General features: G+C 45.7%; 1 protein-coding gene across 1 annotated transcript in view; it reads left to right on the forward strand.

Annotated features, from left to right (window-relative positions):
- Positions 1–20483, forward strand: part of RNF220 (ring finger protein 220) — a 225082-nt gene that overhangs the window by 199618 nt on the left and 4981 nt on the right. The window contains 3 exon segments of the mRNA XM_068406809.1: positions 12522–12593; positions 12595–12628; positions 13763–13837. Of these exon segments, the coding sequence (XP_068262910.1) occupies positions 12522–12593; positions 12595–12628; positions 13763–13837 (181 nt within the window).

Here is a 20483-nt window from a genome sequence, read left to right on the forward strand (position 1 = left end):
CAATAGGTCGGGCAGGTTTCTCACCATTGGCCTCGTCTGCCTTGTGTTACTTCAGACGGCAGCCACAGGTAATGAGAGATGTGGTGCTGGTCCCACCTCTCCTTCCCAGCGCTGTGGGATGTCTCAGGCTTGCTGAGCATTTCTAATCTTGCCAGCGTGAGGTGTCTGGGAGACACCCTGGGGTGCTGAAGGCTCATGGGGAGAGGTAAAGGAGCATCGCACTGGCAGAGCTCTGCCCGTCTGCTGAAGACCCCAGCCACCAGTGGGGGTCTTCACCAGTGGCTGGGGTCTGCAGCAGACGGGCAGAGCTCAGCTGGTGCGACGCTCCTTTACCTCCACTCAAGATGCAGCTTTGCTCGGAGAGAGCAGCCGGTCCCTAATTGCCCAGGGATCCTCCCCGACTCCTCCGCCAATGTCGTGCTCTCAGCTGAAGCACCGTCACGCACAGAGAGCTGCGAAAAGCACCTTCCCTGCAAAAAGTCTTCCTCCCTCCTCCCTCCCGAGATGCAGCCCACGAGGGTCTGGTGCCATTTTGAAACCGAGGTTCCCCGGGGTTAAAAGCCAGCATCTTAATTCAGAGTGCCAATGTTCAATTTTGCTTTCTGCCACCAGACTAGATTGCAGGCCAGCGAGAGAGTCTGGGTTAGTGGCCCACTGGGTCACCTCCCATTTGTTTTCCTCAATTTTGTGTTGTCATAAATTCATTCCAGCCCGTTGTGGTTGATCAGTTTATCTCCGCCGGGGCAGGGAGCGCTGCGAGCATGATATATGGCACAGAGCATTGTAGCCAGCCTCTCCATGAATCACTCCAGCTGTTTGGTGTCAGCCCCAAAGCAAACAGGACCCGGCCGCTGAGCGTTGACTACGATGAGCTCAGTATGGGAAGAGACATGACGTATGAATGTTTATTTAATAATTCTCTAATATTTCCAGCGGAGTGTGGCTGTGCCTTCTGGGGAGGGGTGAAGGAGGCAGGGGGGGAGGTTGAAGAGGGAAACTCTAATCTGTTGGGGTGGGTCATAAATCAGGCAGACAACATCATTAATCAGGGATGGGACAGAAGTGGAAGGAGGTGGGACTGGAGCTGCCATCCTCAGTGGGAAGGGGGCTGTGCTCTTTTTTTTTTTGTAAAACAAATCTTGTTTCTGATTCCGCTTGGCCCCAGCCACGCTGCCCGCATAATAGCAAACCCGGGCACAAGGCTGTGTGAGTGAGTATGCTACCTCCGCTGTAAACCTTGCAATACAAGCCTGCCAAGCATTAAATCCCTTTATAATTATCTTCTTTATATAACACTTCATGCTTATCATGCTTCATTGGTTGCGACACTCATTGGGTTAAAAAGAGGGTTTTAGAGACAAAAAGCAATTGTACTTGTTTTATTTTTCTCGTCTCCTCTTTCCTCCGCACCTCACCTCTTTCCAATCCAGCTGTTCCTAAAGCATCAGCTCCAGAAGGGCTCTGGTGTGGCAGCACAGAAAGGAGCATCAGTTAAAATTAAACAAAGTTTAGGCTGGGATCCTTGCACAAAGAGTAAAGCATGTGAGAGCAGTTGGGGAGGTAACAGTGTCCGTCACAGGGACCCTGCTCCCGGGCAGGCGGGTCAAGACGGGAGCAGAGTGTAAAGTCAGAGGATTAGCAGGGGCCTGAAAGGGAAGGAGCTAAGCTTAAGCTGATATGTTGGAGGGAAACAAAAGCTGTTGTGAATTCACAGCAGAGCATAAGCACTCCCCAGCCCTTCTCCATAGTGTCACACCATTAATAGGCTTTGGTGGGAGACAAGAACGTCATATAGCAAAGATAGAATGAAAAAATTAACTTGAGTCATAAATGAACTAACCCTTTGTACTCTGCTAAGAGAGAGAGCGTGAAGCTGCGGGTGGGTCCAGTCCTAGATCAATCCATGTAAACTTGAGACAGGATCCAGGAAGCTGAACTAAAGCATGGGATTGTCAAAGCCAGGCTGAGAAAGCACTGCTGGGCTGAGTGCTGCTTGTGTCCAGATTTTTATCTTTATTAGGTTTTAGTCCTTCCTTTCAATAATTCAGTGGTATGTAATATGTGCTTGTGATGTATACTGGTGTTCAGTGTAGGAAGGTGCATAGGTAGATGCTCCATTTCTTTATGAAGTGAGACTTTGGCATCGCTTCGTCCTCTGTGTTGTGGCAGTGGGGAGCAGGCTGCTGGGCTGCATTTCTTTATTCTGCTCCCTCTTTTAACTGTTTGGTAGAAATTGTGTGTGCCAATGGTGGTCTCAAACGTTATTACCACTGCACCAACTGAAATTGTGTCAGTGTCATGGTTCATCATAGGCTAGCGGTTAACGAAGCTCAGCAAGGCAAGCTGACTGTCCGAGCTCAGACGGGAGGGAAGGTGCTCTCTCTGTTTAGTGCAGCTGTCTCCAGAGGTTTGGTCTCATTCTCCTGCCTTGGGGCAGTTTCCTATAGATCTTGACATCTTCATATGGGGAGGGACTCTTATGTATGTTGAACCTGTGATGTTTTAGAGCTGAAGTGTATGCAAACCCAAGGTGGCTGCCGGCTTCAGGGGCAGTAGCATCCCTGTCCCATAACTGGTGAAAACCCCAGGAAGAAATTTTATTCCTGTGTTGCGGGTGCAGTTTAGGCATCTTGCCATTCGTGTCTCTTCACCTGCCCCTTCTTTTCTTCTCTTCTCTTTTCTTTTCTTTATTTTCTTTTCTTTTTTTCCTTAGTTTCAGAAATGCTGTTAACTTTAATTTGTGGAGTTGCTTCCTGGGAGTGAAAAATCGATGGGGGGCTATCACAGTGTGAAATTCGACTGTCACTATTGAGCTATAGAGTTAGCAAGATGTCTTAGAAGGTAAAAAATAAATCGTGGCCCAGCAAGTGCTCAGCTGTGCTATTTCAAAGGGGATATGAGGCTGATGGTCCGTTAGAGGGTACTTCAGTTAGATGGATGATGATTCCCTGTGAAATATTGGAGTTATTCCATAGGTAAGAGAAACTTTAGCTTATAAAACACAAACAGCTGCCTTCTAGCAGACGAATTCTGCCCTTAGATGTGTGAGCAGCTTGTCAGAGGGAGAACTCGTCCCTAAAATTAGCCTGGTGTGTTTAACAACATCTCTAATGGAGATTGTAGATCCTGCGTGTTCCTTCTGAAATATTTTAAGGATGTGACTGTTTGTTCACATCCCTTACCTACGCTGCAAGAATTAAGAGCAGGGACTGAATTTCTTTTTTCTTTTAGGAAAGTTTGTGTGGTGCCCAGATGCTCTCAAGAGAAAAGTAACAATTATTTTTATGTAGGCTGCATTCCCTGTTTGGATGGAAATGTTCCTTTCAGAGCAGAAAAAGGGATCACGTTGTGCCCCATCCGCTGCCAGTTTGCTGTCGCCCTCGTGCATCTGTTGAAGGGCAGCCCCGGCTGCGCAGGCTGTCTTGTGTGCTGGCATTAATAGGGCTACTGCTTTCTTTGGCACTTACTGACTATTGTGGCAGGACTCAGTAAGTGTTTGTGCTGTGCCAGCTGCTGTATGACAACAGGATGATTGTAATTACAGCTCTTGGTAGTTTATGCATTTCTTAGACTATAGTTAGTAAGTATGAATATGAAATAGTACCCAAAAAAACCCCATTTTGTATTACTTCTCACTAAACCATGTCTGGGACAACTGTAGAGTCTGGAATTATTTCTCTTACACTTGCATGCACAGTTGCAATACCACTGAGGGGAGCTTACTGCTGCAAGAAGGAGTTTTAAGCCACATTAAGGTGGAGCTTGGTAAAGATTTCCCAAAGAAATTAACGACAGAAGAATTCATTGTGCTTTCGTATCTCCTCTGCCCCTGTAACACTGAACCCAGCACTGCCCTTACAGAAGCGGTGTAATAGCAAGTAATTAACATAGTTTAATATCTGTGTTGATTTTTTTTTCCCTCACTTAGTGTCAATGCTTGTCCTAACCTTACTTGCTCCCCACCCCTGTGGGCACTTCATCCTATTTTTCCATTCACATCTCCTTTCTTCCTTTTTGATGGTTTTTGTCCCCAAAAAGCTGCTGTTTCTCGCTCAGTTGCGTAAGCATTCCTGCTTTTCCCTCAGATAGCCAGCTCATGACCTGTCCTTCCTCTGCATTGCTGGTTTCCTCTTCCAGCTCTGGGACCACAGTTGATTATGTGATACTGATGTGCCACGGCCTCCTTTAATAGCTTCATGTTTCTTTTTGAAGGCACGATTACCTTAAATGATGCTAATTCTGATACTTTCTTTCCCCGTAAAGGAAACAGTAACGGTGTAAAAGTTTCTAGGGCGGCAGCAGCAGTTGTAGGAAGCTGTGTGGAGGATGTGTTATTGCGCTGCCCTTGGGTACCTCCAATCAGCAGTCATGAATGGAAGTTCTGGAAAGCATATCACCTCCACGGTACAGCCCTTAAAAGGCTGCAGATGAATCCAAGTGCTGCTGTAGTAACATAGATATTTCCTGTTTATTTCGGCCGTTTGGATGCAGGCCATGGGAGTAGAAGGCATTTCATTGTGCACAGAGGCTGACCGCGAGACTTGGCTGCATGTCCAACCTTCTGAACACATTTCAGCCCTAGGAATTTGCTATTCCTCTTTCACTTCAGTGATATTTTATAATTTTCTGCCCTGATCATCCAACCAAAACTACCAATAATCCCAGACCACCTCCAGGCCACAGTAAGATGACGGGTTACAGCTGCCATAAGTCTTCCAGTAGAAAAATATACCTGCCTAGCTATACGTGCAGCTTGGTCATAATCCAAACATGTTTACTTGTGGGTGGAGGCGAGTTTCAGTAGGCTGGAACCTCTAACCCCTGTGCCTCAGCAGAGAGAGGAGCTGCATTTTCCATTTCCACTGCCTGCCTTTTGTGGCCCTGGCTTGTATTAAGATAGAGACCATGATGCACCTTCACAGATCTGTTAGGAATACAATTAGGGTCACCAGAATGAAGGATAATTTGAAAAGTGAACTGAGATATTAACACATTAGATGTGCAATTATTTCTATTAGGAACTTTGTTTAGAGAGTCATTTTTCTAACTTAGCCTGTGCTGCCTCAACAAAACCTTGCTGCAGCAAAATACCCTTCCATAGCATGGCTTTTTCCTTTATTGCCAAAGCTGCTCCAGTGAAGCAATGGGATTGCATTTATTTTCTCTTTGGAACAGGGGACATAGTCTCTAAATCGAAATCAGAATGACCCATGCATTCTTTCTCCCAGCTTTCATGTCGAACCATAATTGCTCAAATGGCACATTTAAAATTTTGGCGCAAGCTCAGACTTTCACTCGCCGCCTTTTTAAATCAGTCCCAGTGGCCAGCGGGTACTGCGTAGCCCTACAAATGCATCTAAACATGCTGACTCCGAGGCTCCTTCCATTCTGAATGATCAGCTGTGCCATCTGTCTCTGTTTTGATTGGGGCTGGGCACATGTGTCCCAGTGAAACACGGGCCAAAAAAAAGAGAGAGAGAAAGAGACAGTGCCTGAATTTACTTCCCGCTTCTGTAAAGACATTGTTGGATTCTGTGTTATAGAGGCGGAGGAGATATGAAAGCATAATGAATTCTTCTGTCATTAAATTCTTTGGGGAATCTTTACCCAAGTCCCTACTAAATGCGGCTTAAAACGCCTTCTTGCAGCAGTAAGATCCCCCTCAGTGGTATTGCAACGGTGCATACAAGTGTAAGAGAAATAATTCCTCTGTGGGGAAAAAAAAAGAAGCAATGTTTTTGGTTTGCATCAAGATGAAATTAGTCAGAAGCAAACTCTGAATTTGGCAAGCAGATGCCGATATTAACAAGTTGTGCAAGCAAGTATAAAATAGAGGCGCTCATGACTGAGAGAGCCTCGGCGTGTGTGTGTATGCCCTTGCATGCACCCCGCTCCAAATTCACAACTTGGAACACGGAAATTAGAATGGGGAACATTGCATTATTCATAACTTGGCAACCAGAAGCCAGGGCACTTTGCCAAAATAAACTATTCTCTATAATTACAGGTGAAGCAACATTCCTTAATATCTTACAATACAAAAACATACATTAATCAAGGAAAAGAGGGCTTTTTTTTTTTTTCCTAGAGGACAATAAATTAGCATCCTTGCCAATTTCCTCAATACATATGACAATGTTTTACAGGATTATAAGTCAGCCTTTTTTAAAGGAGGTTAGTCCAAAACCAAATAAACCCAATAAATGAGATTTTTAGCTAAATAGAGGGGAAGCCAGCTCCTAAAACGATGATGTCTTGCCAGAGGATTTGCTTTTAGCCCTGGCGTTCTCACAGACTGAGGGGTTAAACTTCACTTGGTGTGATTTGACGGGGCTCTACTGCAAACACCTTTGTTGGGCAGTTTTCTCCTGCTAAGGATCTGTCCCCTTCTGCCGTAACCAGCTCATCTAGTGACATAAAATTGCAGTGCATGGTGCCAATCCGGTAACTCACATGTTCTGGGGTGATTCACAGTCAATCTGCCACCAGTGCCTGACACTGGACTTCTTTCAGAGACTTAACATAATGAAAATACTTGAGCTGTGTCCGTTGCCTTTTAAAGCCACCTGTGACTTTTCCGTTTAAAAACGTTCTTATCAGTTTAAGTGTTTTGCTTGTTAGTAGTGAACGTTTTTTTTCAGCTTTACGTTATGTTCTTGCACTCCAGTAAGTGCAAAAGGCCTTTGTGTCTGTGTATCTCCCACTGACTTCAGTTGTGCTCACCCACATCTGCCAAAATAACCTCCCTGTGTCGTTAGCTATAGCACTTGCTGCAGGTGATGCTTGCTAAATTGAAAGGGGGGGGTGGATTCTTTCACCAGCTTGAAAACAGAAGCAGTTCTTGTCCCAGAAAGCTTAGGGTTGTTTTTAGTTAGTGTTTGAAACTCAGATAGCGAGGGAGTTTTGTTGAAGACTGTGTATGAGTGAGAGCCAAGACAGCATCATCAGTGAGCTGATGTGACATCAGGAGGGTGTGGAGTCTCCTTCTCTGGAGATATTCAAAACCCGCCTGGATGCAACCCTGTGCAACCTGCTCTAGGTGAACCTGCTTTGGGAGGGGGTTGGACTAGATGATCTCCAGAGGTCCCTTCTAACCCTTAACCATTCTGTGATTCTGTGATCATGCTCTGCCGTTCTGCAGTGTCACAGCAACTATGCACAGCATGTTACAGGCTAATGAAACGTGGTCTCTGCTCTGAAAAAGTTGCCCTCTCACCCAAACGTAAATTGGCTATGAGAGAAGGCTTGCAATTAAATGATTGTGCACTGATGTTGGGGTCATTTTTTTGATCATTTTATCAAGTCATAAAGATTTGTGCCCCCCAAAGCAAGGGCTGCAGTAGGCTTTCTCTTCTGCAGCGTAGTAGTGGTTATGATAATTGTCATCTGCAGCCATGGTTGGATATGGCCAGGAGCAATTTCTCTGCTCCTGGAATCTTACTTTAGCTTGATTCTGCCTTCAAAGCATCGACCAGTCTGTTTCTAATATTTATGATATGTAAGCTGCTAGCGACCTGACCTCTGCCCCTGGTGCAGGGAAATGGCATGTATGTTCTGCTGGGATCAAGTTCTCCACCACGGACAAGGGAAGATAAAGGCTTTGTTTAAAAATAAAGACATCACTCTCAGGTTTGTCAGTTGTACTGTACATTTTCCCCTCTGCCACTCTGTGTTTACAGGCATATGAAAACAAAAATAAATGTATGAGGAAAAGAGAAGAAGGTCAGAATATCAAGTGTCAAAAGTAGCCCATGAAATTTTATTGGTGGTGCATTTAATCAGTGCTAAGCGTTTTTTACAAGGTACATACAAACAGTGGAACTGTAAAAATTTATGGAATGCTGTGTACAGTGTGGCCATTTATGAAGAAAGGAAAATTTATATCCAGTTGAAATAAACCAAAGGGGAATGTTTTATGGAGACTCCTCAACAGCAGGTTACATCAAGTGAGATCTGGGTAAGGGGAGGATGGGGTATTCGCAGGGGCTTACTGATCTGTGAGGCATTTTTCTGCTTCTTCAGCAGCGAACAGTTTGCATCTTTCTGTCGCTCTCAAATAGGCAGGGTGCTGGATGCAGTGACAGTATGGTGGTTTGGGTTTTTTTTTCTGTACCAACGGAAAGGAAACACAAGTGAACAGCTGCTACTGGTGTGTCTGGTACGAGGCCTCTCGCTCTTGGGCTCATTCCAGTCCAACAGTTTCTTGAGCAGCCCTTAATATCCAGCTGGGAAGGGTTTAACTGAAGCCAATCACTTTGACATCAGCATTTTTGTTTCCTTTTTAGTCCAGTATTTTGTTGATGATAAAGCACAGACTTAGTCAATTGAGAGATTCCAGAGCTGCAGAATCAGAGATAATTTAATTAACGGGAATTGCTTGTGATTGCCCACTGGACAGCGGGTAGGAATTGCTCGATTTAATTTGGAGAAACAAAGATCACATGCATGCTAATGTTTGACAAATAACCAGTGTTTGGGTTACAGTTTTCTTGCACAGAGGGGGGCAGCCGATTCCCAGGGGAGGTTTCCCAGGAGGTGATTGCTGAGTAACAGCTCAAAGGAAAAAGGTCCTTTTTCCTCTTCCGTGGTATTTTTGTGCCCTTCTTCTGGTGTTTTACCTGAACAAAGCAAGGATTTGCTTAGAGGAAGAAAGTTTGTTCTTATTTTCAGTGCTCAGGGGAAAATGCTACAAACAGTAGAAAAACATGCACTGGGCACAAAGACTGAAACCTATCACCTGCTGTCTGCCCAGTCTCATAGACTTGCTCCCTGGTACTCAGCATCCTCAGCTGTGACTGCCAGGTTGTTGAAGAAGTAACCACAAAGTCCAGAGAGACATGCAAGACCAAGCTTCCTCCACGAGGAGCCCTGCCTTCATGTTTTCGCTCTCGTATAAACATTCTCGCTCAGGCTCCCTTCTTTGTAGTGATGTAGGTCCACAGTGGATGTGCCCTCTTGATACGTCCTCAGCCAGGGAGGACAATTCAAGTATCAGTGAGGCCTCTTGCACCTGCGTGGCTGGAGAAGCACCAGCGCTGGGGCTCGAGGCATTGCTCTTGGCAGCAGTTGTGCTCAGCAGAACTCTCTGGAGGCTGATAAATGACGTTATCCAAACACGTCAAATCAAAGCACTGAGGCGCAAAATTGTTAAAAGAGTCCTCCTACATCCAGCATGAGGTCAAGGCAAAGTGGGGAGAGCAGGGCTGTGGAAGCCAACTCCTTCTTCCCTGTAATTCCCTCTGCCTCCCTTGGCAGGGTAACGTGTACACAGCCTTACCCCGTCTGTGGAGCTTGGCTTTCTGACCCTCGTTCCACCCCAGCATTACCATGTAAAATACTGCACAGGCTGCTCCAGCTGTGTCCGGGCAAGCGCACAGGAGGTGTGCACGCAAGAGGGAAGCCTGAGGGAGTTCCCAAGATTGCTGTTGCAGGAAGAGTTGCTCCTAAGCGATGCTTATCTTTAGGATACAAGCAGCAGGTTGACGGTAAAATGTCACTAAATGGAATGGCATGTGTCCCAAGTGTGCTGGCCACCACGGGAGCCAGACACATGGAAGTGACTCTCGTCCTTTATTCCATCCCTGGAGGTAGTTCCAGTTTCCTTTATTTACTAATGTTCTCCCTATTTCCCTTGACCTCATTTCCTCTGGCTTTTCGGAAGCAACCATGCAATTATCGCTCACTTTGGGTTGACCCTTGGCCGCCACGTCCCTGGTTGCTGCTGCTTCGGCAGGCTTTCCTGAAATCTCAAGTGCAAAATACTCACTTGTGGCCAAAATCTCTTTCTTGTGAGATAGGAGCTGCGTCTTTGGCACTAGGCTGTGCGTCGGGATTTGTCCTGAGAGCACTCTTGTCAGGGAGAACATGGAATTTAAAGTCTGTCACAGCTGAGCTTTGATCAGCACTGGGAGATATTGCAGTGGCTAAAGCTCCCTCTCTTACCAATGCACCCCAGTCTTGTTAATAAATGTATATTTAACAATGTCTGGAGCGTATGAAGTGATAATAACTAAATCAATACCTCCCACATTGATTGTCCAGGATCCCTACAGGCGTGACGCACACAGTGGTGCGGTAATTTTCCAGCTAACTAGCACCCTGGATCTACAGCCCTCCTATTGATTGGCCATTGTATCAGGCAGCCTCTGAGCATTATTGCTTAATACCTTCTATTCAGCCTCCTTTTCTGATTCATTCGTTTATTACTGGACAGGTGCGATTATCTCAGAGACTTTCCGAAATTGGCCGATGGAGGTCAGCCATTTAGACTTCTATAAACAAGCCATTTTCTATCTCCTCTAGTTGTTGCAGTGGCAAATTTTTCCTTTTCAAGCTTTGACTGTTACCGGGCTGGGGCTGGGGCTAGGGCTGAACTGGCCTTTGCTTGGATCTGCTCAAGGATTCCACTTTTCCCTTTCCTTGATGGTCGCCTGCCCTTCAGAGGAGGACGGATAGCTCCATGGATAGTAATAGGAGAATTTAGCAAGGGTTGAGGTTCTGCTTGCCGCTCACTTTGGGCAGGAGCCACACTCACTGCCTTTTAAAACTCCAGTGCTCTTATGCACTCAGGAGGGAGAAATGGATTCCAGAAAGTCAAATTCAACTGCAGCCTTCATCCAGCATCAGCTTGTTGATGGGCCAGACTGGGAGGGAAACAATTTTCTCATCCAGCAATAATCTTCAAGCTATAAATAAATAATTCTGTTTTTTCCTTGGACAAAACTAACACCTTTCTAGACTTTCTTTGAAAACACTAACAACTCTTCCTTGAGGGTGAGAACCCAAGCTGGGATATGATAATAATTTATACCAGTGAGTAGGAGCAAGTAGGTGTTTCACAGCAGGGAGCACTGTCTCCTACTGCAGCCCTTTCATTTTGCTCCAAAGAATGTTTATTGATACCAAGACTTGAATCTACAGTGTCCCTGTGCCCAGACAGTCCTCACCCACTAGGCTATCATGGGACATGTGTATTTCTTTGTCTTTTTTGCAGTTATAAAATTGTTACCATTTCCTAGCAGCTGTCATTTGCAATGAATCTCCTCCTGATGAAGGTCTCTCCTCAGTTAGCTAGTGCAGAGAGTGTCTGATCTGTACAAAGGTAGGAGTGAAGCTGGAGGAGCTTTGTAACACTGCTACTTAACTAAATGCACTCCTGCAGCTCCAGTTTCTTCTGAAGTGTCATAATTAGAAAAATCACTCAAGATCTTTTCAACTAGCTGTGTTTCCAGAGCCTTGGGAAAAGCCAGCAGAATCATCTCGTGGGAGATACCTCAGGTCCCTCCCTGTGTGCTGGTGACAAGTGACTAATGAACAAAGGAGCGAGTGTGTGCATGCAGTGGGAGTGCTCAGATTGCAGCTCACTTTATTGGTTGTAGTAATTCCACTAGACCCATGTTTTAGCCACCTGTTGATGAATCATCCTCTAAAAAGGTAGAACACGTAGGTGCCACTGTGGGTTATGTTGTGATTGATATAGCTTCTGGTGGCGAGGTACTCTTCAGGTTCTGAGCTGGAATCTGCTTGGACAGGCCTGAAATTCACTGACATACATGAAAATTGCTGTTCTGTTTTGGTATTTTTGCAAGAATGAAAGCCTTAATGCCAATGCAATACTCTAAACCTTTTCTGGGGAATGCTTGAAGGCCCCTCCCTGTGTCTGCACTGTGTAGAAATCAGATTTTGCAGCATGCTGGAGTGACACATCCTTGTCTATAATGTTCCCTGCATCTCATTTGCTAAGCATCGCTGTCTGCCCTTGCTTTTAGGTTGGCAAGTTGCTCTTTCCACCAGCCTCGCAGAACCATGAAAATACACTTGCCTGCCCTCAGCACAGCACCTCTGTGACAAAAGAGATAATGCTGCCCATCAAAAATGGCCCTAGGAAATGGGAAAGCAGAGATTGTAAGGCTACTTTTATAGCCACCCAGCTGGCACAGTGTCCAGTGCTTTTGGTTTCTCCTTTTTTCAGTATTAGAACGCAACAAGCTAGGGGCTTCTTTAATATAAAAGGACTGCGTTGATCCTGTGTGATGAGCCGATTTTGTGTTTCACAAGGTTGATGGCCAGCAAAGACCTCCATTCTCTAAGGGGAAGAGCAGCTTCTGTTGCCCACAGAAAGTTATCTCACCGGCTTTAGCTCAACGTACAGAACTTTGTCCAAAGCATTTGTTCCTAAGGAATCTCTTAAGGGAAACAAGAAAAGAGGCAGAAAACAAAAAAAAAAAAAACACAAAACAAAAATCTGTTCTTTAAATGTCCATGTCTTGCGGAAACTTGCTGTGTATGAAGTTGGCAGCCCCAGCCCCATTGTGTTCTGTCTGATGTATTTGGAAGTGTTTAGTAGGGCACCTCAAAGAATTCACACTGGGCTTTTCAGGAATTCTTTTTCACCCCAAGTTAGATGTATTAGTTCAAACGTTGCCATTTCCTGTGTGGTACCCGTTGTGGGATCCTTTTTTCCCCGAACTCTTAACAATCTTGTGCGCTCAGTGATGCTCACCCTCCATCATCTTTTGCAGAATTACAGAAGACTCTGCAGTGACAACATTTGAAGCGTTAAAGGCTCGTGTCCGTGAGTTAGAAGGCAGCTTTCCGTGGGGACCGCTATAAATGTCTCATTTGCATGGTGAGTAGCACTCCACTTGTAATGAATCAGAAACGTCTTGGTATCTTTGACGAGGAGGGGAGAAGCTTTTCTCCTTTTTCAGGTGGAGTGGGGGAACTCATCTTTGTGCCTATACACCAATTAGCCTTCCAAATGAAGGTGCTAGTTCTCTTTAGCAATTGAAATTTCTGTACGTATCGCATTGTTCCACTGGCATCTGTAGCTGTCCATCTGTATCCAGGCAAGAAAGCCCAACTTTGGAAGACTTTCAGCCTACCTGTAGAAAACACCGAGATACCAGCGTCTTCTTCCTGCATGTGCAGATTTACATACATAGGAGAGAGCAGAATCTGTGATCTGAGACCCACCATACAATTTGAGAACAGGAATGTTGCCTGAGCGTTTAAAAGTTGTCATGTCCTGCTTGCTCTGTGGTGGTGCTGTGGCCTTCTTAAAGAAGGGCAGCAGCTCCCTCTGATGGTCTGAGCCTGCAAAGCTTTGCATCTCCTGTTGGGTTTTTATTCTGATGATAGCAGGAGAAAATTCTGCTTGGTGGAGGGCTCCCTCTGCAATTTCAAGCTTGATGCATGGTGCTCTCTCTCCCAGCTTACGACTTGTAGGTATGGGAGTGCAGTCCCCATCTCTCATCCCATAGGAGGGACAACAGCTTGCTGCTGATTTCCAGAGGTTTATTAGCAAAGATATAAAATACTCAAGAGAAAGCGTGTCTGCTGAAATAGCAGCAATATTCTTGGGATGTAGTTAAGCTGTTCCTGCAGAGCTAAGAGTTGTGATAAGGGTTAATCTTACCCTGTCACTGTTTTTTGTATGATCTGGTGGCCTTTCTGGTGGGAATAATGGCAGGTGGCCACAGCAACTTCAGATGCTCTTGCGATAACTGTGCTGAGCCAAGTCACCACTTGAGTGAATTATGGGCTTCCAACAGGAGTTCTGGGAAGCCAGAAAAATGGACTGCAGGAGACTTTCTTCCTCTACATTACAAAAATACAAACTTCTATATTACATAAGCTTATTTTTTTTTAATACAAAATATAAGGCAATGTTACCCACGAAGAAGGGTGGTGTGATGGGGTTGGGAGCAAAGAATCAGTAGATCCCTGCTGTGGAAATAACCTGTTTGCTTCCTCTCCTCAGGACTCCTACACAATGCCCCTGACTTCTATTCAGTGCTGGCATGTGCACTGTGAAGAATGCTGGCTGCGGACTCTGGTGAGGCTCTTGGCTACTTTCTTGTTGACTTACAGACTTTTTCCTCTCTTCTGGGATACTTTATTTAAATCACCAGAGGGAAGGTGCTTTTTGCTTTATTTTAAACAATGTGAGTACTGTGCATGCAGACTTCCCAAGCCTTGCTGTTTAACACCCCACTCTAGCTTTGACCTGAGTGAGTTTCGTTTCAGTCATCATGACCAAAGTGTCATCCTGCCCCTTGCTTGCTCCTCTGCTGCTGTGGGGACAGACATTGCTCGTGTAAGAGCTTTGTGCTGGGGACAGCCTTGCCTTACAGTAATTTCTTGTGGGGCATCCGTGCAGAGAGGTAAAGCTGTGAGAATGGAGACCAAATCCACTGAGATTCATGGAATGGGTAGCTTCTGAGAAGCCTGATATTCCCCTGAAGCAAAGGGAATCATCTTCAGGATGGATGATGTGGAAGGGAGCTTTTATGAATATGAACCTGTATTTTTCAGAAATAGCACTGTACAGTTTTCAAGCATTATGCCATTCTGTTTGGAAGATTGGGGACTACCTAGAACATTGAATAGGTGATCCAATGCAGTAATAATTTGTACATATATTAAAGGACATCAGGTTAAAATTTAAGGTGTTATTAAACAAAATGTTTTCCTTTCCTGTGTTAAAACTGTGGGCTTTATAATGAGCTTTTCATTTGCCCTGTGCAGCTGATTTTCAGGCTTTCATTTCATTCAGGTTGAGGAGTGGAAAATAGTCAGTTGTGCTCTCTAGTTCTTTTGCTAGCAAGATGATACAGTGTTGGGTTGCAAAAAATGTAAGGGAAGGCCACTCCTAAAAACTGTTCCTGTAAGGCATTACAAAATCTACTTTATAGAACACGTTGTGCGCTTGGAATTACGATTAAGCCAATCATGCTCCTTTAAATCGTGCCTTTTAAAAGTCTTGTCCAAGAAAAGTTACCAGGATGGTGAAGTGCCTGTGGCTTGAGTACTAATAGCAACTCAATAACTTGGCTATCCCTTGGGCTGTATTTTATAGCTCTTCAGCTACACCCTATCACTATTTAGATTATACAAGCTTTTGTAAACATTTTAGCAGCATGTTATAAAAGACACATATGTGGGTACATAGCTGTGAGGTGTTTGGATGAACGTGTGCTCTACCACCTTTGCTAAATCAAGAGTAATCTTGTCCTTCGGCGTGACAAGCAGAGGATAAGACACTAATTTCTTTTTCATTTTCTTTGCTCTAAAGTCTTTGTCCTCTCCTCTTCCCAGCAGCTTCAAGTCATCTTCTAAATCTGTGGCACCGATTTCAGGCTGTTCTTAGGCTCAGCAGCAACTTATTTGAACTTCAGTCAGGCCCCTTTGTTTCGTGTACAGTGGTGAAGGCTGCTCATGAGAACAGGGAAACCCCACTCCAGGTGCTCAGGGGTTAGCATTTACCCTGGCAGAGGGGAGTCATCTCCCCTCTAGATACCCGTGAGGAAGGTGGGGCTGGAGCTGGCTGTGTGCTATCCACACATGGCTCTTCTGCCTCCCAGGCAGGCGGGATGGGAATAGTCCAGCAAGACGTCGTATTAGGACTTGGCACTTGCATAGGGGAAGCAATTAATAAGTGGCTACTCATGTGTTCCCCAGTCCTAGCCTCTCCCTGCAGCCCCCAATTTATTAAACCAGGCCTTTTCACAAGGCATGCTTGCACTCCCTCTCCCGTCTCAAAAAAAAATCTCCCAGCCTGTGTTCGCATGTTTCTAATGTAACCATTAAAATGTAGCCCGAAGACAGCAATAAAAACCCTGGAACGCCTTGGTGCTTTTGTGTCTTGATCAAAGTCAATGTGTGTAATCTCGTTAAGACTGCCCTCCTTCCCCCCTCCTTTTTTATGAATTTAATGGCATACAGCAGCTGGGCTCAGTGTTTAATGCTCACCAACCTGCATTGTTCTAATTAAGGTATCTCCTTTTATTTCGGGCACAAAAGAGACTCTTGTTTTTTTTAACAAGCGAGGAGCTGTGGGATGGTGTGTGTAATAATCGCTGCTGTTACCTTTCCCTGGGTATAAAGCTGGCTCCCCAGCGGGGGCGGGAAGAGGGAGCCTGCGCGTACAGCACACATGGAAAGACTTGGCTGGGGGAGAGGGGCAACATTTTTCTTCTGTTGTGCAATAAACAATTTGTTGGAGTTAATAGGAGTTGGGGCGGGCGGGTTGTGTCAGGCTTCCGGCCCCTTTTGAACATTCTGGAGATCTGCCATCCCTGCTGGTGAAAAGTCCCCTTTCTCCTGTGCGCCTGTGGTTTATGTGCCCAGCCGACATCTAATATTAAATTAGAGTGTGAGTGTGTCTGAGAGAGAGAGGGAGGACCGTGTATGGAACAAGGCCCTGGAACTGGAGGCTCAGAGTGCCTGGGAGCACTTCTAAACCTCTGCAGGGTATTGAAGGCTGGGTGAAAGTTGATGCTTACATCTGTCTATGGACCAGAGGAGGTGAAGTGGTTTTTAAAAGGTTTAAGGTTTAAGCATTTTCTAGGACACGAAGCTACAATGATCTGAGCATCTCTAGTATCCTCGGACTTTAGTGGTGTCTAGGGCAGTGATGAGGATTGGATCTTTAAAGTGCTTTGGCTTTCTGAAAATATAATTTTTGGACTTTTGGCTCTTGATGTCCAGTTCCAAATTATAACTGTTCTGTTGCTAAGGGAGAGGGGGAGACATTTTTAACCGCTGACTCTACAAATGGTTGCTGGGCTCTCTAGCTTAGGTACTGTTATAGAGCACTAGAGCTCAGTGCATCAAACTGGCTCCTGGATCTGGGTTTGAAACATTCACCAGAGCAAACTCCATCTCTGTCTCCTGTTGCTGTGTTGGATTAATGTGAAGGAAAGGCTGGGGTCGCAGAAAGGGACCCTGGAGATGGCTTAAGAGAACCAAGATCGTGGTGCTCGCTGAGTTAGCCAGCACTTCAGTGCCTGTAGAAGCTGCTTGGTTAGATGGTCCTCCTCAGGGTGGGCGTGGAGAAAGGGAGGAACCGTCCCTTCAGTCAGCATCAGGACATGATGAATTGAGTGGTTTTCTCTCCTTCCACTTGCTCTGTGAGCAGAACCGGTCTGCCTGAGGGCTGCGGTCCAGGAGCCACAGGCTAAAGGTGTGCTGCATACGCTGTGGGCAGCTCTGCGGTTGTAGGCACAACAGGAATGGAGACAAGGAGAGGGTTACAGGAACGTGTTGCTTGATGCCATGTGGTCATGCCTGGGTTCTCAGGAAATCCTGTTAGCTTGTTGTCAGCTGGGTTTGTCTGCTGGTTTTGTATTCCTGTGTCAAACCACACCAATGAGCTTGCTGCTCTCTACTTGCTGGTTGTCTGGGTCACTCAACACGGTGACAGTTTTCATTCATCCATCCTGCATGCAGAGAGCTAGTTGATATCTTCAAGTGATGCAGAAACTGGGACACAAGCCTGTAGTGACTTCCCTGCGATCCCTTTTGGAAACCCCTGAAAACACATGCAGGTTCTTCAAAGACAGGAGAGGAAATGGTGTTGCAGGAGGAAGGCTTAACCTCGGCAGGGGGAGGTGGGGTTCATTTCCCTGAACATCAGCTGTCCTCATGGCGGGTGCCCGTCCTCAGCTAGTTGTTGGACTGCAACCCTGAGTCACTGGGTGATGCAGGATGATCTCCCTCTGGAAGAGGTTTGTATGCCCCTTCTCTATCCTTCCCCATTAACCAAGAGGGGGACCCTACAGCTACTAGTGGGTGAGATTCATATTTTCCTTCTCCTGGGAAGAGTACTATGACAGTAGAGATTGGCAATCTGCTACAGTGCTTTGCTAGGGAAGTTTGGAGCCTCCATCCTTGGAGGTTTGTGAGAACAGGTTTGACATGTGTCTGTCAGCAGTAATTCAGGTTGAGGTGATCTGGCCAGGGCAATGGGTCGGTGAGTTCTTGACGACCCTCTGAGCTGTAATTCTGTGATCTCCCAAACCCTGGTATCCTTCCTTATGAAGTAAATGGAGTTAAAAGCTAAGTCAGGCTGCTGTTTGCCAGTGATGGAGCTGTTGGTGAGTGCAGGCGTGCAGGGGCTGATAGAGGACAGATTTATTTGAGCATGTGCAGTTTGCTGAGTTTCTCCCATCACCTGTACAGCCAGATCCAGCATTTCCTATGTGTATATGCTGACCTCAGGCTTTTCCTTGCCTGTCTTGGGCTTATTTGAAAATGACAACTGCAAGAGCAGGAAAAAAATACTTCTAAAAAGCCTTCTTCATCACAGAATATACTTCCAGGGGATCCATCGATAGATATGTATGCTCTGCAGTTGACACGTTTCCATAGTTGGTAGATTACACTACTATGCTCTTAGCCTTGTCGCTTTTTCTAGGCTACAATACTGTATATCCCATGCAGGCTGGAGTATTTTTGTAAGGAACAGCGCAGATACAGAGCAGTCATTCTGGGTGATTCCTTAGTGCTTCCAGCAATGTAGGGACCTCTTGAGTCAGGAACTGCATGGAGGATGCTGCACTTGATCCTTGGTGATGTTCCTATCTGCCATGAGGTTGTCTGGTTATTTATTAACTTATTTCAGTTTTGGCCTCCAACAACCTGTGGGGGTGAGCTCAACCCTGTGAGGAGACTCTGCGAGAAAGGTTGCTCTCCTGGTTGCTTTAACCCCATTACCTGATAACTGGAGGTACCCCACGACAGCAGTGGTGAATGGCTGCTTCTCTGGGAATTAGCATTTGCCATTTCATGTGGAGGCGTGGGTGGGGAGGGGGCTGTTGCCTTGGTTGAGGATTGGATCTCAGAGTTCAATTCCTCTCCTGGCAGAAGCTGGCTCTTGGTTTGGGTCCCTCCTGTCACCTCTCTACGTTGGTTTTCCTTCCTATAAAATAGGCAAACTTTGAGCCCAGGTTTGATGGTGGCACTGTGTAGGCAAAGTTGCTCTGTGTGTGCATGTGTCTCCCTATTCTCTGTGCCTCACATATTCTGCTTGGAAATTGCCCATTTTTAGACCCACAGGACAGCAGGAAGTGCCTAAATCCTTCCTTTGGAGTTTTCTTGCTTTAGCCAATTTATAGCAGACGTCACGCCATTTTTTTTTTAAGAGGCAACTTTAAGACAAAATACTCCCAATCCTTCCTGGCACCATGTGAGCCCTAACGATTTCTCAACATCTCAGCTCTCGTTAATGTATTTTTCAAACTACTACCCCGAGTGATTAGCCTGTATTGTGGATCAATCACTTGCCAAATTTTAATTAAGAAAGGAGAAGAAAAAATAAACTCCATCCTGGTTCCAGCCCTTTTTCTTTGCTTTGTAACAGCCCTGGAGCAAATTTCTTGTAGCAGAGTTTTATAAACCCCTCAAAACTGGGGTTTATAATGGAAAATCTGAGGTGGCCTTTACTCTAGCACACGCAGCTATAACACATCAAGGCTTTTCCATGAAGCTATGATGAAAGGAGCAGAAGGACCTGGAAAAAAAAAGAAAGAAAGAAATGGCTGACAGGTGGGACTTATTATTCCACAGCATTTTTATTTCAAGGGAAAAGTTTAGTAACCCCAGCTGGCAGGTGAGCAGTGGGGGAGCAAACGCTTTTTCATTGTGCCTCTGCCAGCATGTGTGTGTGTACAAGCTTATGTGCCTCTCTGCAAGAGAGGAGAGCTTAAATGTTAGTGCCAATAAATGTCGTACACCGACACCGAAAAGTCAGATGTAAGGAACAAGGTTCTAAGCAATTTCAATCTAAAAAGAAAAAAATCAGGACTTAGTTCTGAATTTAACACACATGCTTATGTGTGCAGAGGATGACAGTTTTATTTTAAAAAAAAAAAAAAAAAAAAAAAAATGCTTCCCCAAGGGTCCAAAGTCATTATTTTTGCTTAAACTGTTTAATACCAAGCATAAGTACTAGGGAGACCCAGAGACCTGGGCCTGGCATGCCATGTGCAGTCAGCCGGCGCAGCATTCTAGCCAGGCTGCTGAAGGTCTCTAGGATGGTGCTGTTCACTCCAATGTACCCGGGCTTCAGAGCTCACAGCGAGCTGCCCTTCCCACGTGCAGGTGAAGCAACATCCACCGCTGCCCTAAGTGAATCTGTGATTATGTAGCTTTTGCAGAAAATGGGTCAAGCTACGTGTGGTTGAGTTCTGCCTTCTTGTGTGGTTGAAAGCTTGGCCCTGGCTGTCCATGTGCAGCTCTCAGCCTTTGGTGGGGAGAATGGATGCCCCTAAAGCCATCAGCATGTGATACAGAAAGCAGATCTCTGGCACAGAGATCCTGGGGTCTGGCAGGATAAATCCACCCATCTTCCCGTTCCCTGTGGTGTGAGGGAATTGCATACCTGACCTTGCTTTGCCACGGAAGAGAGGAGCAAAGCTGCGGTCGGTTTAATCAGGCTTGTTCTGCCATCCTGTGGGCTGAGCACAGAGCACTTGTGCTTACAGAGAGCACCTGCACAGCCTTTGGACAGACCTGGGCAGAATGGCTTTCCAGGAATCTGTCCTTCCGAAATTTCCCATATTGAGCTGTCTAGGCTGTGTTAGTGAGATTGCCCGTGCTAAGGGTCAAACACATCTGCCTGCAGCTGTCTCAGTGCACCTCCAAATCCCAGAACGGAGCACAAGATGCAAGACAGTGAGATGGCAGCAGCTGAGGTTTGC

This window comes from Nyctibius grandis, chromosome 8, assembly GCF_013368605.1.
Source record: "Nyctibius grandis isolate bNycGra1 chromosome 8, bNycGra1.pri, whole genome shotgun sequence".
Classification (NCBI taxonomy): Eukaryota; Metazoa; Chordata; class Aves; order Nyctibiiformes; family Nyctibiidae; genus Nyctibius; species Nyctibius grandis.